This window comes from Palaemon carinicauda, chromosome 32 (assembly GCF_036898095.1).
Source record: "Palaemon carinicauda isolate YSFRI2023 chromosome 32, ASM3689809v2, whole genome shotgun sequence".
NCBI classification, from domain to species: domain Eukaryota; kingdom Metazoa; phylum Arthropoda; class Malacostraca; order Decapoda; family Palaemonidae; genus Palaemon; species Palaemon carinicauda.
In genome coordinates, this window is record NC_090756.1 from 16456373 (window position 1) to 16481612 (window position 25240).

General features: G+C 39.8%; 1 protein-coding gene across 1 annotated transcript in view; it reads left to right on the top strand.

Annotated features, from left to right (window-relative positions):
- Nucleotides 1-25240, top strand: part of Cap-D3 (Chromosome associated protein D3) — a 64157-nt gene that overhangs the window by 33605 nt on the left and 5312 nt on the right. The window contains exons 6-13 of the mRNA XM_068356086.1: nucleotides 949-1072; nucleotides 1645-1834; nucleotides 3091-3242; nucleotides 7574-7730; nucleotides 9043-9174; nucleotides 9788-9959; nucleotides 10244-10440; nucleotides 20602-20739. Of these exons, the coding sequence (XP_068212187.1) occupies nucleotides 949-1072; nucleotides 1645-1834; nucleotides 3091-3242; nucleotides 7574-7730; nucleotides 9043-9174; nucleotides 9788-9959; nucleotides 10244-10440; nucleotides 20602-20739 (1262 nt within the window). The remainder of the gene's footprint in view (nucleotides 1-948; nucleotides 1073-1644; nucleotides 1835-3090; nucleotides 3243-7573; nucleotides 7731-9042; nucleotides 9175-9787; nucleotides 9960-10243; nucleotides 10441-20601; nucleotides 20740-25240) is intronic.

The window sequence follows — 25240 nt, forward strand, 5'->3', positions numbered from 1 at the left end:
TGCAATATCGCCTGATAATGTTATAACTGGTGCTTTACCGGGCATTGAACACTTTTCTCCTTGAAAAAAAAAAAAAAATCACTAGTCACTGTAACGCCTCACTATTGATGTAGTAGTTTATGAACCTGGACCTTCATGGGTCAAAAGAGTATTTACAACCATCCCTTAGGAAAAGATGAAAGATTTTATCAAAAAATTCTATCTCCATTTTTAGGTAAATAAACTGTAACATTTAAAACCTCAAGTCATTGGACCTCCATGAAAAAACCTCTTGCATTTGAGCGGGAGAGACGCTGACATAAGACCTTGGGAAAGTAGGATAATCTCTAGTTTGAACCTGCTGTATCCATGTTTGTTTTGATTTTGCCCGACTCCTTTGACGTCACGAGCTACGGTGGAATAAAAGCTTGGCTAAGTTTCCTTAGTTGAGAACGTTTCTTGAAGATACGGGAGGAGCGTTCATTGAAAATTTCAGGAATTAATTTTTAGAGGAATGACCTATCTTATTATACACTAACATAAAATAATTTTAGTTAGACTTTAAACTCCCTTTGTATAAAAACTCCTTTGCTTGGTTAAGAACAAAAAATTACGTAGTATATGTTGCTTCTCTTTCTTACTAGATGGTAAAACACGTACACATATTCGTAGCAGTGTTGAAAGGGTCAACCTCCAAATTGTCTCATCAACTAACTAGAGCCATGTTGTCCATTGAAAAGAAAGAAAATGAAAATATAGAAAACTTTAGTGGTAAATTTCAATAAATCGAGCTTCCTGAAAAGAAGCAAGGTGAACATCTGGGGTGTGTAGAATAACAAATTTTACTATGAAAATTCTCCTTTTTTTAGTAAGCTTGTAGCTTTTATAGCTTGGGGAGTCTTACGTAGCTCGTAAAATGTGAAATCATTCACGATACAATTACTGAAGATCCTTGTCTATCGTTTTTAGGTCTGGTAGCATTGGAGAAGTGGGTCGAACCTATCTTGAAATCCTGCGATGATTATCTGGCGAGTGTCCTGTTCGAACAGTCGCAGTCCAGCCTTGATGCCGAGGGAGAAGAGAAGCTCTTCCGGTAAATTTTACCCTGTTGTTTATCAGTTAATCTGTAAATCATATTTCAATTATATTTTTCTAGAATAATGGTATATACTAGATTTAGCTTGTAAAGCAGCTATGTAATGGATCATCTTTCTATTTATGATGTCAGTTTTCTTTTGTTTAATAAGTTTTGTCAGTTCTCTTGCGCACTTTCTCTCTGAGTTGCTACACCCTTCGTCTGGTATTATTTAGGCCTTCTGACTATTTTCTCTGCTGCTTCCATATTTACTACTGTGCAGTTCTTCCCTAATGCACTACTGTACTCTTCTTTCTGTGACATTTTGAGCCTAAATCATGGTAACCTATGAAGTCTTATTTGAAAACCGTACATAAACTGCAGTGAATCCAAATATCAGAGATTCAAAACTCATAATAATCCAGACATACAGTATTTTAGATATATAGCTTCTAGTTTTAGATACTATAATTGAATTCAGTATTAAGAGAAATTATGCTTGCAAGAGCTTGAAATAATAAAAGCATTCAAGTCTTTATCTGAAAATAGAGTTAAGCTATATTTACAAGTCATTCCTTATCCTTCCACAGTCATATCTTCACCTTGGGAGAGGCCGCGTTGCTGTGCCCTCGTAAGGTCAACAAGCGAATGTTCTTGTATATTCAAAGTATCATCTTTCAACAATTGGGGAAACGTCCAAGGCCTCTCAAACTCCCATCCTCTCAGACTCAGAGTTCTCAGCCAATTTCTATTTCCTACAAGCCAACTACTAGGATTCGGGTAAAGATTATCAGATGTTTTCTCTTTTTTATAGTAAACTTCTTCCAACTTAGATTGGAGTTAGGTTCTTGATTAAGTGACATAACTTGGATTTGATCCAAGTTAGAGTTTTGTGCTGTATAATCAAGGTTATTTGTTTGATTTTCACTTTTAACCCCTTTTACCCCCAATGGACGTACTGGTACTTTTCTCAAAACTCATCCCTTTACCCCCATGGACGTACTGGTATGTCCTTGCAAAAAACTTATTTACATTTTTTTTTTTGGCATATTTTTGATAACTTTATGAGAAACTTCAGGCATTTTCCAAAAGAATGAGACCAACCTGACCTCTCTATGACAAAAATTAAGGCTGTTAGAGCAATTTAAAAAATATATATTGCAAAATGTGCTTAAAAAAAAAAAAAACCTGGGGGTTAAGGGTTGGAAAGTTCCAAATAGCCTGGGCGTAAAAGGGTTAACATGTGCATTTCCTTTTTATTTGGTATACCTCATTTCTTAACAATTAGCAAATTAATGTGCTGATTGTTTGGGGTTATCTATAATAAAGAAGAATATTGTACACTGAGCTTGTTGTGTGTATGGTTATGTTTGAGTGCAGTATATAATTATTTAGTGAATGATAAGTAAAGTAATATAAACAGTTAGATTTAGTACTTAGTAGACATCAATTGAATCTAAGAAAAACTTTATGAAATTCTTCTTCAGAAATTTACTTGTTTTTTGTCAAATGTTATTCCAGTTCTATAAAGAACTTTTATGTCGATGATGAAATTAGGTAGAGTAAAACCACCGAGTCTTATTGGTAGTTTCTCATAGAGGTTCATCAAAGGATTTGTTCTTCAAAGATAATTTAACAAGAGCATAGAGGAAGCTGTTGTCAAAGACAGTTGCTCGGAGCTTTTAAGTACCTTATACAGTATGATTCACAAAGATTACTATAAGTGATATCAATTTATTAGTGACAGTATTAGGAAAAGACACGTGCTTTAAGAATGAGAGTGACGTAAGTATTTTTTTCCTCTGAAAATAAATTCTAAATCGTTTGTGTCCAAGGATGTATTAAAGACGTGCTGGAATTTATTAATTTATTGTCTTTTACGAGGAAATTATAGAAAGTATTTTTTGTTAAATGAATATAATGTCATTTACATTTTGATGCCTTTAGGATTGTTTTAATTATGACCTGCATTGTCTTTGTAGTTGATAATTCAAATCTATTGTTATGTTAAAGTAATACTTCTCTGCTCATTTCAGGCTGTGGCAATTGTAGCCCTGGGTAAAATGTGCTTGCAGCACGAGGAACAAGCTAAACGTATCATTCCTGCACTTGGAAAAATGCTTGACACGAAGATTTGTTCAGCAATTAGGATCAACATTGTATTTACACTATCAGATATGTGTGTGAGGTTAGTTTATTATTGTTATTATTATTATTGCCCCCTGTGGCCACGGGGGCATATAAGAATTAGAATAGCGCCAACGTTATCCCTGCGTGTTGTAAGAGGCGACTAAAAGGGACGGGACGAGGGGGCTGGGAACCCCCTTTCCTGTATCTACATCCTCTGAGACAGCAACAAAGAGATGGAGCTGGGGGGAGAGTGACTGCTCCCCGCACTCTAGTTTTGGGGTGTTTGAATGTGCGGGGATGTAGTACGATAGAGAGTAAAAGATGTGAAATTGGAAGTATGTTTAGGAATAGAAGGATGGATGTATTGGCCTTGTGTGAGACGAAGATAAAAGGAAAGGGTGAAGTGATGTTTGGTGAAATGTCTGGTAGAGTGTCTGGGATTGAAAGGGGAAGAGCGAGAGAGGGTGTGGCTTTATTGCTGAGTGAATGGATGACAGGTAAAGTAGTGGAATGGAAGGAGATATCATCTAGGTTAATGTGGGTAAGGGTTAGGTTGGGTAGGGAATGTTGGGCGTTTGTCAGTGCGTATGGGCCAGGTAGTGAGAAAAGTGAAGAAGAGCGGAATGAGTTCTGGAATGAATTAACTAGGTGTGTAGAAGGAATTATGTGGTTGTCATGGGTGATTTAAATGCTAGAGTGGGCGCTGGAGAGGTAGAAGGTGTCATTGGGAAGTATGGCGTACCAGGTGAAAATGAGATTGGTGAGAGACTGGTGGATATGTGTGTTGAGCAAGAGATGGTGATAAGTAATAGCCTTTTCAAAAAGAAAGATAAAACTAAGTATACATGGGTAAGAGTGGCAAATGGAAGAGTAGTAGAAAGGGCATTAATGGATTATGTGTTGATTACTAAAAGAATGTTTGGAAGATTGAAAGACGTGCACGTGTTTAGGGGTATGGCTAACAGTATGTCTGATCATTTTTTGGTGGAAGGAAAATTAGTTGTAGCAAAAGAGTGGGGGAATAGAGTAGGTGGATGTAAAAGGGAGCTAGTGAGGGTTGAAGAGCTAATAAAACCGGGGGTAAAAAGTAAATATCAGGAAAGGTTGAAAATGACATATGACGAAGTGAAAGTAAGAGAAACTGGCAATTTAGAGGAGGAGTGGAAGTTAGTAAAAGAAAATTTTGTTGGGATTGCAAGTGATGTGTGTGGCAAGAAGGTTGTTGGAGGCAGCATGAGGAAGGGCAGTGAATGGTGGAATGAAGGAGTGAAGGTAAAAGTGGAAGAGAAAAAGAGGGCTTTTGAAGAATGGCTGCAGAGTAATAGTGTAGAGAAGTATGAAAATTATAAAGAGAAAAATGTGGAAGTAAAGCGCAAGGTACGTGAGGCAAAGAGGGCAGCTGACCTGAGGTGGGGTCAGGGATTGGGTCATTCATATGAAGAAAATAAGAAGAAGTTTTGGAAAGAAGTGAAGAGAGTAAGGAAGGCTGGCTCAAGAATTGAAGAGACAGTGAAAGATGGAAATGGAAGGTTGTTAAAAGGAGAGGAGGCAAGGAAAAGATGGGCGGAATATTTTGAAAGATTACTGAATGTTAAGGATAATAGAGAGGCAGATATAATTTCTGTTGCAGGTGTTGAGGTGCCAGTGATGGGAGATGAGAATGAGAGAGAGATTACAATAGATGAAGTGAGGAGAGCACTAGATGAAACGAGAGTAGGAAAAGCGTCTGGTATGGATGGTGTGAGAGCTGAGATGTTGAAGGAAGGGGGTGTGACTGTATTTGAATGGTTGGTGAGATTGTTTAATATGTGTTTTGTGTTGTCAATGGTAAAAGTAGATTGGGTTTGTGCATGTATTGTACCACTATACAAGGGTAAGGGAGATGTGCATGAGTGTTGTAATTCAAGAGGTATTAGTTTGTTAAGCGTAGTTGGAAAAGTGTATGGTAGAGTAATGATTAATAGGATCAAGGATAAAACAGAGAATGCAATCTTATAAATACAGGGTGGTTTCAGAAGAGGTAGGGGTTGTATGAATCAGATTTTTACAGTAAGGCAGATATGCGAGAAATATTTAACAAAAGGTAAGGAGGTGTATGTTGCATTTATGGATCTGGAGAAAGCGTATGATAGAGTTGATAGGGAAGCAATGTGGAATGTGATGAGGTTATATGGAGTTGGTGGAAAGTTGTTGCAAGCAGTGAAAAGTTTCTACAAATGTAGTAAAGCATGTGTTAGGATAGGAAATGAAGTGAGTGATTGGTTTCTGGTGAGAGTGGGGCTGAGACAGGGATGTGTGATGTCACCGTGGTTGTTTAACTTGTATGTTGATGGAGTGGTGAGAGAGGTGTATGCTCGAGTGCTTGGACGAGGATTAAAACTGGTAGACGAGAATGACCATGAATGGGAGGTAAATCAGTTGTTGTTTGCGGATGATACTGTACTGGTTGCAGACACAGAAGAGAAGCTTGGCCGATTAGTGACAGAATTTGGAAGAGTGTGTGAGAGAAGGAAGTTGAGTGTTAATGTGGATAAGAGTAAGGTTATGAGATGTACGAGAAGGGAAGGTGGTGCAAGGTTGAATGTCATGTTGAATGGAGAGTTACCTAATGAAGTGGATCAGTTTAAGTATTTGGGGTCTGTTGTTGCAGCAAATGGTGGAGTGGAAGCAGATGTACGTCACAGAGTGAATGAAGGTTGCGAAGTGTTGGGGGCAGTTAAGGGAGTAGTAAAAATAGAGGGTTGGGCATGAATGTAAAAAGAGTTCTATGTGAGAAAGTGATTGTACCAACTGTGATGTATGGATCGGAGTTGTGGGGAATGAAAGTGACGGAGAGACAGAAGTTGAATGTGTTTGAGATGAAGTTTCTAAGGAGTATGGCTGGTGTATCTCGAGTAGATAGGGTTAGGAACGAAGTGGTGAGAGTGAGAACGGGTGTAAGACATGAGTTAGCAGCTAGAGTGGATATGAATGTGTTGAGGTGGTTTGGCCATGTTGAGAGAATGGAAAATGGTTGTCTGCTAAAGAAGGTGATGAATGCAAGAGTTGATGGGAGAAGTACAAGAGGAAGGCCAAGGTTTGGGTGGATGGATGGAGTGAAGGAAGCTCTGGGTGATAGGAGGATAGATGTGAGAGAGGCAAGAGAGCGTGCTAGAAATAGGAATGAATGGCGAGCGATTGTGACGCAGTTCCGGTAGGCCCTGCTGCTGCCTTAGATGACCGCGGAGGTAGCAGCAGTAGGGAATTCAGCATTATGAAGCTTCATCTGTGGTGGATAATGTGGGTGGGTGGGCTGTGGCACCCTAGCAGTACCAGCTGAACTCGGTTGAGTCCCTTGTTAGGCTGGAGGAACGTAGAGAGTAGAGGTCCCCTTTTTTTGTTTTGTTTCATTTGTTGATGTCGGCTACCCCCCAAAATTGGGGGAAGTGCCTTGGTATATGTATGTATGTATTACTTGCTAAATTAGAACCCTAGTTGGGAAAGCAGAATGCTATAAGCCAAGTGGCACCAAGAGGGAAAATAACCCAGTGAGGAAAGGAAATGAGGAAACAGATAGAATAGTGTGCCTGAGGGTACCCTCAAGCAAGAGAATTTAACCCAATACAGTTTAAGACCATGGTACAGAGGCTATGGCACTACCCAAGACTAGAGAACAATGGTTTGATTTTGGAGTGGCCTTCTCCTAGAAGAGCTGCTTACCATAGCTAAAGAAACTCTTCTTCCCTTACCAAGAGGAAAGTAGCCACTGAACAATTACAATGCAGTAGTTAACACCTTGAGGAAAGAAGAATTTTTCAGTTATCTTTGTGTTGTTAGGTGTATGAGGAAAGAAAAGTGTGTAAAGAATAGGTCAGATTATTTTTTGTATGTGTAGGCAAAGGAAAAATGAGCCGTAACAAGAGAGAAATCCAATATAGTACTATCTGGTCAGTCAAAGGACCCAATAACTCTGTAGAAGTAGTATCTCAAAGGGTGGCTGGTGCCCAAGCCAACCTACTTTATTTAAGTACAGTTCTCCTTTAATTCTTTGAATATAAATTTGAATTCTGTAAAAGGATTATGACTTCTCTAAAGGTTGGAATGACCTTTATAATGCAACGAGATCGTTAACGACCGGCAGGTAGAAGGGAAGCCACATCAACCTGTTAATCAGCTAGACATTTGAATTCCCCTTCAAACATTACTGTCATCAGTAGCCATTGCCTTGCCCTTTCTGGTTCTAGCTTGGGTGTTGATCATATGTATAAATGGTTGATATCTTGGACAATGTCCCGTGCCTTGGTTCTGCCATTCATGCATAACATTTAAATTTTATAACATAAGTATTGTATAGAACTAATTTTTCTATTATTAAGGTAATGCATCTACAAAGTTATTGATGTTTTTCAGGTACGCAACTCTTGTGGATCCCCTGATGCCCCAAGTGACTGCTTGCTTGCGTGATCCGGATCTGGAGGTCAGGAGGACCACTCTCACGCTGCTCATCAATTTGTTGCAAGAAGACTATCTCAAGCTGAAGGGATCCTTCTTCTACCGCATCTTGCAGGTTAACGCAAATTGTTTTTGTTTTCAAAGAGACTCATGCTAGAAGCTTTTCGGATGCTTAGCTGTCTTGGCTTACTGTAATTAGAAATTTAGGCAAATGAAAGTAATGATGAAGCAGTCAAAGCGTCAAAGTGTCAGTGTGTTTTAAAAATTGCAGGCTTTTTGGAATGATGAATTTATTATTAGAAAACTAAATCTATAAATCCAATGTTGGATTGATATGTTCTTCATTCAAAGAGAACACAATGATTGGTTTATCTCTGGGTGGATTAAACTACTGGTAATTACCTATGTAGGCTTAATCCCAGAATGCAGAAATCATAATTACGATTAAAATATTTCTTATGAAATGCTCCTCTAGCACCATTTCTAAGGCATAATTACTGCTGAATATACCAGAGAAATAGAGATGCATGGAATGCCAGGAATAAACCTAGCTCGCTCACTCTTAGTGTGTCTGTATAGATAACTGGGGCGTGATAGAACCACGACCATAGGTCCCTCTCCAATTAGACTTCTCCTTCATCAACATCCCCTGGAACAACAAGGTGCCGTCCTACACCCGTCTGTGCTTCCTACTACGACTAACCCTCTCTACCCCTACATCTCCCCATCCCCTATACTCATTCCTCCTCAGCACTTGCGTTGGTCAGACGTGTTATGTTTTGCTCTATGTTGTTTTGTGTTTTTTGGAAGATGTCCGACGTTTTAGAGATCCCTGCTCCAAGTTGAGTGTTATATTTGTCTGTTTGGGATTTCTAGGTAGCGACACTTATTATTCTTATCTTATATATTTTATAGCCTTCTTGCCATGGTGCTGAATGACCTCACTGGTCTATGAACTGAATCATATAGCTTAAAGTTTATAAATTCAATACAGCTATGAGTCAAAGGACATCCCAAAACACATTCAATACAGCTAGTATTGTACTCAAGGGCCATGCTGGAAACCTTCCAAAAAGAAGTCTTATATATTCTTGACATCTTTGTTAATGTAACTCATGTCATTGTAGTTCTGTAAATCTATCATAGTTTTTCTGTCCTTATTTTTTCCTTAAGCAGTTTACTTATATATTTTACTTTAGATTTTATGTAGGTTTATAAAATATAAAATTCTATTAATATTGTAGGGAATTAATCTTCCTGTGATTTCAACCTACCTATAGTATTTCAAAAAGTATTTGAGTAACACTAATGACCTAAAAGTTATACTAAAAGTGGGCTAGTTAGCTCACGGTTCATTTTTTATTGTAAGTAAATAGGTATTTGGCTCACTTTAAGGTTACTTGACCTTCTTTAACCGTTTGTTTCAGTGCCTAACGGATGATCATGAAGACATGAGAAGCACCGTTCTTTTCTACATTACTGAGAGACTGTTGAAACGTTTCCCCAAGATTCTTTGTCAGCACTTTATTGAATGCATTTTCCATTATAACTGCTACGAGGTGAGTACCATTTTCATTATTCTTTTGGCATTGTACTTTATTAGTTCAGATATCCTAAGATTCTTTCTGTTATTTGGAGGTAGTTTGACCCACTCTACTCCTAGTTATGTTTTGCTTAACTGGATTGAGCATCTCTGTTTCAGGGTAATTATAGTTGTTGCCATGATGCTTGTGATATTAAAACTTAGAGTACCATAGTATCAGTACCCTGTACTCTTTAGAGTCTTGCGTTTGAACTCATTGATAGAGATCTTATTATTATATTTACTTGCTAAGTGACAATTATAGTTGGAAGAGCAGGATGTTATAAACCCAAGGGTTCCAAGAGGAAAAATAGTCCAGTGAGGAAATGAAATTAGGAAGTAAATAAACTATATGAAAATTGATAAATAAAGAATATAAAATATCTTAAGATCGGTAGAAATTTTAAAATAGATATGTCATTCATAAACTATGAAAAGGCTCATACCAGCCTGTTCAACATACTATGGTATGCATTTTATCTTGGTATTAGTATATTTTTTATGAGGTATTTATATATTAAAAAAATTTTCCCTGAAATAATTTTGATATATGGATTTACAAATGGCATTTGATGGGTTTGATATTGCAGGAACACGAAAGTTATAACAGATTCACCCAGAGCTCCGAGGAGAAGGAGTTGTTCTCTCTAGCTGGCAAAGAACACATGGAAGACAGGATGATGATCTACAGGTTCATGCTGGATCACATGCAAGATGATCAACGATTCACAACGACCCACCGACTTATACAGGATGTTTTAGGTTTGTATTCAATGTTTTTCAATGTACAGTAAATGAATCTGTGTACGGTATTTATGTGTATTATTGACTGTAGAACCTAAAAGAAACTCATCAAAGTGTTTGAATATTTTATTTAATCTTTCAGGTGGATTTTGTTGAATTTTATTTCTGTCCTTTGTAAATAATTATTAAGTTGGAGAATGAAAAGTGAACCATGATAAATCTATGTCTATTTATTTGTAAATTGACAGTAGAACCTAAAAGAAACTGATCAAAATGATTGAATAGTTCTTTTAATCTTTCAGGCGCATTGGTAGACGGTCGTATAAAGCTCTCGCCCGGTAGCCAGCCTATGCTTGAGGACACGCTGAATGTCCTGAGGAGCGACGAGATCAAGCTTGCGTCTCTGAAGTCGCGACCCGAAGATACAGACCAGCCCACAGATCAAGCGGAAGAGGCTGCCATGGCTGGTATGGTGATCAAAAAGACTATCATTTCGCAGGTACGTTTGTACGAGCATTGTATTTCGTTGTTTCGCTTTTGACCTTTTCCCCTCAATCTCCGTCCAACTTTGTTTTTGTGCTATCGTTTCCACGTGATTAAGAATGAGCATTCTTTAGGCCAGCCTTAGCTGAAAGAAATGAACCTGTGGAAGATGTTAATTTGTGGTTTTGATTTCATTGTGGCCTTCGTATTGATGACTGCTTACAATTATGTTCAAGCTGTTCATTGTAACAATTTTTCTGTTGCAATCAATTACTGTAGCATATTATTGAGAGATTTAACAACACAAGGCAAAAATTCACAATATAACTGTAGCTAAAGTCTATAGTTTCATAATTTTCTCCTGAAGAGCAATTTGACAAATGACTTAACTCGATTTTTTTTTTTTTCCAAAAGTGGATTTTAAGTTGCCTAATTAAAAAAAAATCAATAACCATGAAAAAATGAGAGTGAAGGCAAGTTATAGAAAGGGTAAGTAACATTTAGTAAGATTTTGTGTTTACAATCATTGACGAACAATTTTTTCATTCTTTTCTCCTTTTATTTATTTTTTTTTTTTTTTTGTTCTCTTATCCCACATCAACTTAATCTTAATATCTTAGGTCCAATTATATCCTCTGATTTAAGAAAAAAATTCAATATGAACTAGATCTGTAATTCAAGATATTTAAAATAGTGGTATAGTTAAGCTACTTTACGTAAAAATTGTTGTAATAGAGTTAAAGGTAGAGTAAGTAACGTTTTGAAAGTAGAATACTTTAATAACTCACTTTTCTCATATAAAAGTTCAGTACAGTACTGCATATATTATTTTCCCAGGACCCCTCTAGGATAAAGGTAACAGTATCTTTGATCCCCTTTTCATGTTTGCTCATTAGTTGGTAATGTTTGTCCGGTGGGCAGACACATTATTTTTACCAATGAATTATCAATTTAGTTGTGAATGGTTATATGAATGAACAAAGCTTATATAATTTTTATATTTGATTGGCTCTGCCACTAGAAGTAATCCCTTTCTCACTGCTTGCGAGAATCATTTATTGCTCGGCTAGGCTAATGTCCGTATGTGCCTTCAATGTTTCTTCTGACTCTTTCTCCTCTGTTTTCAAAAGCAATTTGAGTATATTAGTGTTTTGACCGAATTTTTATGGTAGAATTTATTATTTTTATACTTGCGTGATGTTCATTTTGCTTATGCTTTCCTGTTCTCTATCTGTGCAAATTGACCCCCATTCTGGGAACCACGACACCATCTGGCAGTTGATTGTCACTGTATCCTTAACTAGAAACAAAATGGTACAGTATTTTATTGGGAAAGATTAGCTTTGAAAGTCTAGATTCATAAACAAATTAAGAACTTTTAACATATGACTTGTTATCGTACAACTTTATAGCTCTCAGACGTATCACTGCCTTTCCTGCCCAAAAATGCATGTGATATAGTGTCTTAATTTTTGTGTGACAATAGTTGGTTGTGAAAGAATGAATGGAGCATAAGATAAAGTTCCCACCCTCAAAATCTCATAACAGGGTATGACCTACGCATCAATAGGTACAGGAGATGATGATGAATGGTAATAGCCAATCTGTTACTGGAAAATAGAAAGTATTTGTATATTTGAGATCTTTAAAAGATCTTTAAAGCAGAGAACTTTCTTAGAAAAGTAATATTACTTTTTAGATTACCCTAATCCATTCTGATTATCATGGAGGTTTTAAAAGTACATTCTCCACCCGCAAGAAAATAAAACTAGGTTTCAGGCACAGTCTAAACTTCTATAACCTACATAGAAAATTTATTCAAACAGAAACCAAAATTGTAACAAGATATTAAAGCTAATTCTTACTACCGAGCTAGAAATGGTTTGTTTGAACCCAGGGCCATTCAACAGACCTTCACTATGGAATATACCTACTGAACTGGTAAAGAGTCCTCCCCAAGTCCGATAAAAGAGGTCTGCTTGTCACATTGGTATAAAACCCTCTAGAGTGTCATCTGGATTGATTGATAGCACCTACTTCAGTTAGGGAAAACTTCAGATGTGCTATTGGCTGAGCCTGTAGTCAAATGATACGCCACCCATCATAAACAGGACCCATACAAAATACCCTTCAGCAACATTAAGACAAGTTGATAAAACTCTAGATGTGTAAGTGCCCAAGCCTATAAGTGAAGAAAAAGAAGAAAAATGCACTCTGCCATCAGACTTCATGCAAACCTGGACCATTGAAGTAAGGAATAAGTAGTTACTTATTAGTATCTACTGTACTTGAGTCAGGGAAAATTTGAATCACATGTGATTTATTAGTTCAAAATTAGCTGCTGCACTTTGATTTTAATTGTGGGGTGAAATAAGAATGTTATATTAAGATTAAGAAGTAATACTGTATGTCGTATCATCGATTAGTTAGCTGTCGTCAGCTGCCCGATGATTATTTTTATTTTTGGGGAAATGACAAAATTTTAATAAATACACAAATATTGTTGTACTGGGGTCCTTTATTGATAGATGGCGAATATTTGAAAAGACCTGCTCCTAGGAGTTGGGACACACTCCTGAAAGAGTTATGTAACCAGTCATGCTGAAGGTAATACTGTAATACTGTACATTAGTATTGTAGATGCTTTTGTTCTTGAAATAATGATTAATGTGCTTCTCCTATTTTGAAATATTCAACTTATGTACTTATTATTACTCATTATCTATATTCGCTAGATGCATCTTGAAAATAATGCAATAATTTTTAAAGTCTTTCTCTGGATCGGTTTCTATTCCTTTTGTTTGCTTACCAACTATCTGTCAAACTTCTTTTACGAATTTTCACATTTTGGTTAAGATCAAATCTCTTGGAATCAAGATATGCAAGTCTGGTTTCTGGTTTGAGTTTTTGATAATCTGAACATCAGTTCTTAGTTACAGGAATCACTGTATCATTTCTAATTTATCAAAGCCTGATGACTGTTGTTTATTCAGCTTCATGAAACAAGACTCTTTACATGGTCACCTTGTTATGATTAGCCCTGCTTTAAAAGCTTACAAAACTGTTATTTATTGATTTTTGGGATGTTACTTGAAATTCCTCTCCTGCATGTAAAATTTAATATTATAGTATTGAGCTTAAGTGACTGTGTTATAAATTTTCCTGTACAGTATAGTGTGAAAGTTGATATAGTTAGTCAATGTGGCTTCTGCTTTGTAGAAATTTATGGTTGTTCCCACTAAATACAAACCCTTTCCCTATTTATAGGGATTATACTTTTGGCCAAGTTGGAAGACTAATCATGAGACTTATAGCGAGGTGTAACTACCCCATCGCTAGTTAGTGAGGGGTAGGGGGTTAGACGGCTACCCAGCTCACAAACACACACACATCTTTTGCTTTTGGTTTGGCCAAGAACAGACATTGTCTCTCACCGCCTACCAATGCATTTGACTGCCATTTTGACTTATACTTTTTACTTTTTTCTTTTTCCTCTCAGTGTGTGCTTGCTTCTTCATGTCCATCATGCAGACCTGTCCAGGACCTGACGGACACTCCTGCCGAACCTTCATGTCCTCAGCCGAGACTGACCACTCGTTGTGTCCAGCCTGCACAGGATGGCACCTGCGAGGAATGCGTTGAGTGGTTTTCCTCTCAGTGGGAGAGATTTGGGTGACAGCACAAGAAGAAGTCTGAGAGAGAATCTTTGCCTTCGGGGTCTTCCTTGAAGTCGAAGAAACCTCGGACTTCTTCTTTAACCTCCCCCCCAAATCTCTTCTCAAAGCTCCTGCTTGATCAGTTTCCTCTGGGGACCGGTCGAACAAGAGTGTTGACCAATTAACACCAGGTCAACACCAGGGTTCTAAGGACGGTGTTGCTTCCCCTAGAGGAACAGCGCTGCCCTTCCCCTGGAGGGGAGCATTCTCTTATGATGATATTTTACAGGTTGGCCTTCACTGTGTATTGCTGGTTCGCCATCAAAGAAGAGCTTGCTGGAACTTCTACAACTGGGCGCCTAGAGGAAGTGTACTCGGAGGTAGAAGATCCTACACACAGGGATGTTGAGGTTCTCGTCCCTGAGAAGTCTCCCGAGTCTATCGCCTGCAATGATCAATCGGTCTCAAGTCCTCAGCTGTTGCCTGCCTCTGAAGACTGTGCTTCTCCTGAGTTGTGGAGACGTTCGTCCTCGCCCTAGAGGAGGAAGCACTACTACGACGATTCCAGAGTTCAATGAGCTTCTCCTTGACCTCGCCAGCATTTCAGATACTCGACAGCGTGTGATCGCCACTCATCTTGTCATGCCACATCTAAGGACTACTTGCTTGCTCATCAGAGTCATTCACGCGTCCATACTCGCTCGCAAGACCATTTTCGTCGAGAATGTGACCCTTCACACGAAAACTCGCCAACGAGCTGCTCGTCACCTGATCGCCATCAGTCTGCTCGTCCCCTGCATGTCCAGCAGCCTGCTCGTTCCCTACAGTCCACGTTTGACCACCATGCTGTGTGTGTGATCGTTCGCCGCTTGACCAGGACGAGCCTCCTTCCAGACCACCGACAAGAGATTCTGCCCCTGCGCTTGAAGCACGCTCACCCAGAGTTTCCTCTAATCCTGCTCGTCCAGACCCTGCATGCATCATTTCTCCTGTTCACAACCTTCCTGCAACAAGCAACGATGCACTGACCATCCAGCCGACGTGTCACCTTCCTTCACAGATACAGTTAAGCCCTGCGATAGTACCAGCCATGCGGAAGAATGCAGGAAGGGTTCAGGTGTCTACTACCATCCGGTCTCCAACTTGCTCTTCCAATCCTGAGCGAGAGGCAATGCCAGTACCTATACATCCACATAAGCAACCTTACTCGCCTCTTATTCAGGTGCTGAAGTCATGATCGCCAAGGAGGTAGTCTCCATCATACAGCCTCCTCAGCGAGACCCCCGCCTCTCCGTCATTTGGGAGGGACTCTTCGTGGTTTGACGCCTTGGTGAAGGTGGTGAGTCGGGCTGATTCAGGAACAGACTTTACTGCTCAACAGCCGGCGGTAGCAAATATCACAAAAATCCCGTTGGTAAGGTCGGTTTCTTCCAGCATCTCCTTTCCTCCATCTGACCACAGATAGTGTCTTGTTGCCGTCCCCATCCAGAGAACCGGAACCACGGATATGCTGTACGTATCTCCAATCAAGAAGATGAGTAGAGCTGCGGGAGTGGCATGTCCTGTACAACAGGACTTCTCGCAGGTGATGATGACACCGATGCTCACCACCAAGAGGAGGAGGAGGATGAGGAAGCCAACTCCTCCTCTGAGAGATACTCCATCCCCATAGAAGCCGGGGCTCGCGATCTCCTAAAGAGATATCACTAACGACCAACTATCATCTGTCGCCAGTAGAAGTGGTTCCCCCAGAACTACGGCCCATCTCTAAGGAAGTGGAACAACCCTCGCCTGCCCCTTCCCCTCGAGAAGGTCGGGTTTCCAGCAGGCAGAAGGAGTCCTCCAGATAATCACTCCTTGAGGAATTCCTTCCTCCCCGGACGGGAAGCAAGAACACCGCGGCCAGACGACAGATCCAGGAGAGGACTCGCAGGACCTTCCCAGCAGCAGCAGGCACGTCATCAAGAGACGTTCCTTTGGCCAACCCAGATGACGACTACGACCCACCCCGAGATCATATGGGTGGATGACGACCCTGACGCTTAGACTAAGGAATTATCTGCCAAAGACTGCTAGTCCCAGATACACGGAAGCTGAGCAGGAGTCCGAGTATGCTTTCTGGCAGGTCTTGGCCTGCATGAGTGCCTTCATCAGTTTGGAAGACCCTGTGGTTTCTCCTTAGGAGGGCATGGACACCATCCTCGACCAAATTTATGGCACTCAACCCCCCCTCCCAAGGTCAGTGCAGCTTTGCCCTGGTCCAAGGATTTAAAGGGTGCCAGGAAGAAGACGTTTGCACAGATAGCCTGCTCACTCCAAGTAGGATCCGCCTCGAAGCTCCTAGTACCTCCTTTCGTACAGCAGAGAAGCTACTTCGTGGCTGGACTTATGGTTAGGGTCAGTAGGACACCTCATCAGAACCAAGGATTGGTCCAAGGACTCTACGAGGAACTCAACGGAGATGTTCCTCTTCTCAACCACCAGATGGTCAACTTGTGGGAAAATGCCATACTCAGGGGAAGGGACTTGGTGATTGGAAGGTTCCATCATTAAGTGACCAGGCTGAGGAACTCAACACTTAAGGGCTCTTTTCAGGTTGGAAAATATCAAGCGAGCGGCAGAGTGCACGAGGAAGTCCAACCAGGACTTTCTCCATAGAACCATGACATCTAGGTCCTGCGGAACAGCGCCTCCTCAGAAGAAGCGGCAGGTGACCAAGCTGCCGACAAGTAAGCCAGCACGTCCTTTGAAGAAAGTGTCGAAGAAGCCCTTTCCTGCCAAAGATCAGAAGGGCTCCAAATCCACCCGTGGAGTAAGAAGTAGCCGAGGCCGCTCCCGCTAGGATGGGCCATCCTCCCACTAGTGGATGGATGCCTGCAGTGCCGCTGGCAGAGGTGGCTGCAGCCCGCAGCCAATCCCTGGATAGTCTCTGTACTTTGTTTAGGATATCATTTCCTGTTCATTCAATCTCAAGACAAAGTAAGCCTTTCTAGCCCTCCAACAGTTCCAGCAGTTCCTGGCTGGTCATTCTGTGGTGGTGATGAGCAACAACACCACGGTAGTGGCTTACATAATCATGCAAGGCAGCACCTTTTTGCAGACCGCTTCATTCCAAGGAAGCAAAATGTGCTCTCTGACAAACTGAGCAGAGCGACTCAGATAGTAGGCTCCATGTTGTCTTTGAATCATCTAGTAGCCAACAAAGTCCTGACTTTGTGGGGTTCCTCGACTGTGGATCTGTTTGTGACGTCCCAGAACAACAGGTTCCCGCTATACTGCTCCCCAGTTCCAGATCCTCAGGCTCTGGCAAGAAGCATTCCTACAATGGTGGAACGACATCGACATCTATGCCTTTCCCCCATTCTGTATGATGAGAAGACTACTCAAGACCAGAGTTCCAAGAACTTATCAATGACCCTTATAGTTCCGCTTTGGCATCATGTTGAATGGATCCCAGAACTTTTTCAGCTCCTGACGGAGGTCCATAGAGAGGTCACTCCACAACATGATATGCTCAAACAGCCACACGTGATATCTTCCTCAAAGCCATAGCTTCCCTTAAACTTTTGTCTGGATAACTGCGAAGATCTTCAGGGTCAGTCTACCAGGCCAAGTGGACTGTCTTTTGTGGTTGGTGTCATGGAAGGGGTATTCCTCTTCTCGATGCCACTATTCCAACAATAGCGGAGTTCCTCGTTTACCTACAGGTGAACGGCTATCGCTCAGCCTTGAGTCTTGCCTTTAGGATGAAAGAAGTTTATATTTCCTCTTTGTTTGAGTTGTCTCTCCTCATACGGAGAGTCAGTATTACCTATACTCAGTCAAAAGTTACTACCCCAGTGGAACGTGGTTCGTGTCCTTCAGTCCCTGAAGGGTGCTCCTTACGAACCATTGTGCCAGGTAACAGGGGAAATAATTTCCCTTTTTTAACCTAGTATAGAAATAATACTTGTTGCATCCCTATACCCCGTGGCGAGTTGGGATTGTGTAATGTCTATGGTTGATTCAAAAGATTCCCATGTTTCTGGAAATTCTTACCTAGACAGTCACGTTGCTAGTATCAGACTATCATACAGATTCCTCAGGCCGCTAACCGTGTGCATGGAATTTAGCGAGGTGTCAGGGTTTTTCCCTGTTACATGCGAAACACGTACGGGAAAACCCGGGTCAAAATATCAGCCAGTTGGTTAGGACTTCCATACTCCTAATGGGTGAATCATCCCTAAGAATAGCGAACGGGGGTTGTATTTAGTGTCGGAACAAATGACAAATTTGAAGTTATTTGTATTTTTCCTAACGATACAAACCTTAAGCTATTTATACAAATTGGCCCACCAGCACCTGTCCCCCGGTAAGTCCTGCCTGCAATCAAAAGTGACGAGACAACACAGGTGTGTGTGAGCCGGGTAGCCAGCTACACCCTCGCTAACTAGCGATGGGGTAGTTAACCCTCGCTTAAAGTCTTATGGCTAGTCTTCCAGTTTTGCTGAAAATATAATCCTTATTAATTGCCCAAGGTTTGTATCATTAGGATAAAAACAAATTACTTTCAAATCTATTTTTTTTATAAGATTTATTTTTTACTTTACAGTATTGATTGATTGTGTAATGATAAAATTGCATTCACCCTTTTTATTCATTTAGTTCCATACTGCATTGGATGGTAGTGTCCACCAAAGGTGTTGGAAAGTTATGAAATGAATTAAGAAGATATTGACAGAAGTGAAGGTGCTGAATAAGGTCACTGTCAAGAATGTCGCACTTGATTACAGAAAAAGAAAGTTCTGAAAGAAATTAGTTCACCCAGGTCAAGTCTATTTTTAGTGCAATATTGTCACTAATTATACAAATTTTTTTTATTAATTTAGCTGTAATTATTTTTTATACATCCTTTGATTATAATTCTCCCACATTTTAAAAAGAAAATTATTTACTGCCTGACACTTGGGTACCCTGGTTCTTGACTCATTGTAACCTTTCGCTGTGAGGTTTTTAGTTCTTACGTCAGTAGAAGACTAGCAGTTTTTGTTATCATTTTAACCTCAATCCTACTTTTTGAGTGTCCCAATTATAGTGTAACCAAATAGAATAACTTCTCTCTCTTTCCTTTATTGATATATCTAGGTAGGTATTGAATAGCATCCATCCCAGGATGTCTGGATCAAATTCATAAATCCAATTTGGTTGAAATGTTGAGAATCGATGACGTTCAACTACATTGTTCGACTAGGTTCAGTGACATTCTGTAACATTCAACATAGTTCGACAATGACAAAGTTCAAACATGTTTGATGAAAAACATCCTTGGCATTCAATGATATTCGATAATAGCTCTTGAAGACTCTAGTTGGAGGTGTTCTCTATATTCCATTTATTCTTTTAGTTTTGATATGATTATTATATTTTATCAGGAATAAAGTGGTGAGGGTGAGAATGTGTGAGAGAAATAATCTAGCAGCTAGAAGGGATATTAATATGTTGAGGTGGTTTGGCCATGTAGAGAGGATGGAAAATGGTCATCTGCTGAAGAAAGTGATGAATGCAAGAGTTGATGGAAGAATTTCAAGAGGAAGGCCAAGCTTTGAGTGGATGGATGGAATTAAGAAAGCCCTGTGTGACAGGAGGATAGATGTGAGAGAGGTAAAAGAACGTGCTAGAAATAGGAATGAACGGCTAGCGATTGTGACGCAGTTCCGATAGATCCTGCGGTTACCTCAGATCACCTTGTTGACTGATGAGGTAGTGGCTGTAGGGGAGATGAGAACAAAATCTCCTTTTGTTTCTCATTTTCTTGTTGGCTACCCCCAAAAATTAGGCGAAGGGTCATGGTAGATAGAGAGATTTTTATTAAGTCTGTTCTTACAATTGTAAAAACTCCTTTAATTGTTTTGCTGTTTATGTCAAACTTTAGAACTTGTGGATGGATCTTCTAATTCAGGAAGTCTGTGGCTTGATTCTTCCTATTTGAATTGGGATTCTGATAAATTATGAGTACTGTAGTTGGTTTACTGGAAAGAATATAATTGTTTCAAAACAGGATTCTGTCAAAAGCACCATACATTATTAGTAATCAATTGGGATTTCTGTCTCTCAACCCTCCGTACATATTGTAGGTAATTGACTAGACTGCACGAAAATTATACATAGTCTATTTAAGTGGCCCAGGAACCATGAGGTGTATGTTTAGTACTGCCATAAGCAGAGGTTCTTTTGAATCATGAATATTAAGTATTTACTTGTAGAAGAAATTGGCTTGTATAAAGGAAAAAGCCTTGTTTTATTAGATTTGACTGTTCAATTCATCTAAAATTTATGTTAAAGATGTATCTCGTGTTTTTTAAATATCTAACAAGACATGGTACAGTACATGAAATCATAACCTTAGCAGTGTTATCTGTGGCTTTTTCCAAATGGTATTTCATTTAGGGATAGATTCTCGTGGTTTGTACTGTGAGAATTTGAATACTGTGGTTTTCCTAAACTAAATTACGTATTAATCTTCGTCCCATCCATTCCTACAGGTAGTGAAGCGCAACGTAATAGAGAATGTTGTTCCAATTCTAATTGCTGTCAAACATAAATTAGAGGAGCATAGATCACCCCTAATGAAACACCTTCTTCTCTACTTCAAGGAACTTATGAAGGATTATAAAAATGAGGTGAGTTAGCATTTATTACATTGTGTTTTCGGGATTAAAGTATTGTCAGTAAAATTTCTGTTGCGAAACATTTATATCTGTTCCTATGCATATACAAACCTTTTGGCCTAGCTCAGTAGTTGAGCTTAACTCATTGTGCTGGGGAATCTCATTTCCTTTTAACAATAATAACAAACCTTTTGTCCATTAAAATATGGAAATGGTTTTAGCAGAGCTGGAACTGTTTAGATTGATTGACATATGTGGTAAAAAAGGACAGGAAATGAGTGCAAGCCCTGGCCTTGCGAAGGGATTTGTGGCCAAACCCTGGTGTAGGGCCATGCCTCTGGGATTGGTTGCAAGGAAGGCCTTCAGGCCCTTTCCTATGCCATACTTAGGACTATCGTAACCTCACCACAAAAGGAGCCTGTGCATGCACAACCCTTTCAGGCTGCCCAACCTGGTCCTTCCAAGAAATGGGGCAGGCAGGAAGAAGGGAGAGAGAGGTGGAAACACTTTGGTTAGTGTTCCCTCCTCTCCTGCTGCTGAGAGTAAGTGATGCCTGCCTTGTCATTGAGCAACTTGGCAGAGAAACGGGGCCAAGCCTTGGGTAGTGAGTGTCCTTCAGGACGGTTACTTACTACCTTTTCTGAACCGTCGCCCATCCCAGCACATACCAATGATTTTCTCATCTGATCCTCCAACATCACCGAAAGCCCAGGGCTGGCCTTGTGGTCACAGGTGGAAGGGGATATTAGAGAACACTTTTAATCATTCAAGACTAGTCTCCGGCCTTCTAGAGTTGATCCTTCCTGGTTGAAAACTCAACTGAGGGCTGGAGATCAGTCAGCGACCTCTCCACTGAACAAGTTTGGCCATGAAACAAAGTTCTGGATGGAGATAGCACCGTACATTCCGTGCCGAGTTCCATCACAGGAGACATCGTGCCTTTAGTGGATCTGAAGGATGCATACTTTCAAGTATCTGTGCATCAGTCTTCTCAAAAGTACGTCAGCTTCTTCAGTACGTTGTACCAGTTTACAACCGGGGCTTTGAACTCCTCAGGTGTTCACTTGAGTGTTTACTTTAGTAGCAGCTTGGTCCCTCTCGCTAGGGATACATCTGTTGATATGTCTCGATGATTGGATGACCGTGGCTTCTTCCGTGGGGCAGTTGTTACAAGATCGAGGTTGGCTTCCCACATTTTGTCACGATCTGGAGATTATGTTAAACTGGTAGAAGTCAAATCTCATACCCTAGCAGAGGTTGAAGTACAGGGGCATGCTGGTAGATATGGCAGCAGCGAGGGTCTTTTTGGAGATATAATGACATCATACACCGGTAACCGTAAAACAGCTCGGTGCTACGTTGTCTTAAAAGCTAACTCGAAAGATCAAGACTTTGGATTAGGCTCACAAATTGAAAGCGAGACAAAAGTTTCATAAATAAGAGGAAATGTGATGATACTAAAACTTACACTTTCTATGCTATCGTGAACGCCAGGAATGAAAAGTTATGTGCCACTTTAATAATTCTAAACAAACAACCTTAAGCACTCTTGACCAGTGATAAACAACTCTATTACGTTGACCCTATCACCAAGAATAATTGATATCCAAATCAGAACTTAATTAACTGTCACGTAACTTAAAAGTAATTTCATATAGGTGATGATAAGGTAGATGATTGCTGGGTGCAAACAAAATGTATAGGTTGTACTGTCTCCAGTATTAGTATTCGGTTTGTCATCAGTTGTCAGACAAATTTCAGGATTGGAGGTTTTGTGATGGGTTTAGCACTTGAACTCATCGGTCTCCCTTATTCACAGCAAGTTCATGCTTTGCCCATTGAAACACTGGGAACACAGTTTTTCTTTGGTATTTTAATTTGTATTGTTCTCTTTTAATCTTTAACAGGAGAGTCCTTGTGGACTACACAGAATCCTAAGACCAAAAATGTAAATTATACATATCAAAAGAAAGTAAATTTATTCAGGTATATAATGAAAAAAGTTGGAAATTCGTACCTCTTATAGATTTTGTGCTAATATGAGTAAAGTAAAATTGCCATGCAAAAACGTCTTGGAGATTTGAGTGCCAAATTTTTTCATGTGTGTGATTGTTAAATGCCAGTAAATTGATTGGAACTAATTGATGCTTACTGGTTATATAAGTTTCTTGTTATAAATTTTGTGTATCCAAATAATTTCCTTGATCTATGTAAGGAATTGACAATTTTCTTTTGTTGTAAACTATGTATTTCCTGAATTTTCAGTTTTTAGTAATTCAGGTTAATGATGCAATCCTAGAAGTAAAGGGTGGTTTTAGAAGAGGTAGGAGATGTATGAATCAGATTTTTACAGTAAGGCAGATATGCGAGAAATATTTAGCAAAAGGTAAGGAGGTGTATGTTGCATTTATGGATCTGGAGAAAGCGTATGATAAGAGTTGATAGGGAAGCAATGTGGAATGTGATGAGGTTATATGGAGTTGGTGGAAGGTTTTTGCAAGCAGTGAAAATTTCTACAAAGGTAGTAAAGCGTGTGTTAGGATGGGAAATGAAGTGAGCGATTGATTTTCAGGGAGAGTGGGGCTGAGACAGGGATGTGTATTGTCGGCATGGTTGTTCAACTTGTATGTTGATGGAGTGGTGAATACTCGAGTGCTTGGACGAGGATTGAAACTGATAGATGAGAATGATCATGAATGGGAGGTAAATCAGCTGTTGTTTTCAGATGATACTGTACTGGTTGCAGACGCGGAAGAGAAGCTTGACCGATTAGTTACAGAATTTGAAAGGGTATGTGAGAGAAGGAAGTTGAGAGTTAATGTTGGTAAGAGTAAGGTTATGATATGTACGAGAAGGGAAGGTGGTGCGAGATTGAATATCATGTTGAATAGAGAGTTAATTGAAGAGGTGGATCAGTTTAAATACTTGGGGTCTGTTGTTGTAGCAAATGGTGGAGTGGAAGTAGATGTATGTCAGAGAGTGAATGAAGGATGCAAAGTGTTGGGGGCAGTAAAGGGAGTGGTAAAGAATAAAGGGTTAGGCATGAATGTAAAGAGCGTTCTATGTGAGAAAGTGATTGTACCAACTGTGATGTATGGATTGGAGTTGTGAGGAATGAAAGTGACGGAGAGACAGAAATTGAATGTGTTTGAGATGAAGTGTCTGAGGAGTATGGCTGGTGCATCTCGAGTAGATAGGGTTATGAACGAAGTAGTGAGGGTGAGAAAGGGTGTAAGAAATTATTTAGCAGTTAGAGTGGATATGAATGTGTTGAAGTGGTGTATTGGGCAGGCTTAATAGAAGGGCCATGGATGCCTGGTGGTTTATCAAGAGGTTGTCTTTTCCTTTTCTGATTCCTTTTCTTCTCAAAACCATCCTTACTGTCCTCTCTTCAGTTGAAGTGGCTATCCTGGAGGGTATCTCACCTTGCATGGTGTATCGGCTCCTCCATGTTGACCAGTTTTTCCGACTTTTTACTATAGTCTGTGGGTTTCATCAATCACTATTTATAATTCTGTACATATTGTTTTTGTTATAATTCTTGTTAATCTAGTTTTTAAATATGATGTGTCTTTTTTATTTCTATTAATTCTTAAGCTGTCTGGAGACATTGAGCGAAATCCAGGACCAGTACGTCCTAGATTTTGTCAATGTCGTCTTCTGTATTGAAATATTTGTGGTCTTCATGCAAATATCCAAGACCTTACAGTTGCGTCCAGACAGTATGATATTCTTTTGTGCTCTGAAACTTTGGTTTCTAATATGAGGCATTCACTCATCTGAGTTCCTTTTAACTGGTTTTAAGAAGCCAATAATGTTGAAACGTGATGCCATCCCTAGGGCCAGGGGAATGGCGGTGTATATTAGGACCAAGTACCCTGCTTCTCATAAGTCGTGCTATCAATGTAGATGTCATGAGATTCAGGTAATAAAAGTTTGTGGCAGGCACAACAACTTTTATTTGTGTTCGATCTACCGGAATCCAGACATGGATGATTCTATCTTTGATTGTCTTCTTACCATTATGGCTAAGATACAAGAAGATGATAGAAAGGCTTCTTTTGTCTTTGTTGGTGATTTTAATGCTCACCAGAGGGAGTGGTTAAGTTCTTTCTCTCCTACCGATTGCCAGGGCTTAAGAGCTTTAGACTTTGCCTCTGAATCAGGCTGTGAACAAATCATAAATGAAGCTACTCACAGGTCTGGTAATTGCTTGGACCTCGTATACACTGACTCCTCTGGCGTTATAACTAGTAGGGTTGGTTCTCCAGTCGGGACATCTGATCATGCCTTGATTTCATTAGTAGTGAAGACTGAGCAGCCTGTCCCTGATGTATCATACTCTTGTAAAATTTATTTGAAATCCCAAGCAGACTGGAATGGGATTTTGCATGATCTTTTGTGCTTGAATTGGTCACAATTATATAGTAGTGTAGATCCTGTTGTCCCTTTAAATGAGAATCTAGTCAACATAATTGATAGGTGTATCCCTTCTTGTGTGCTAAGGTACCGA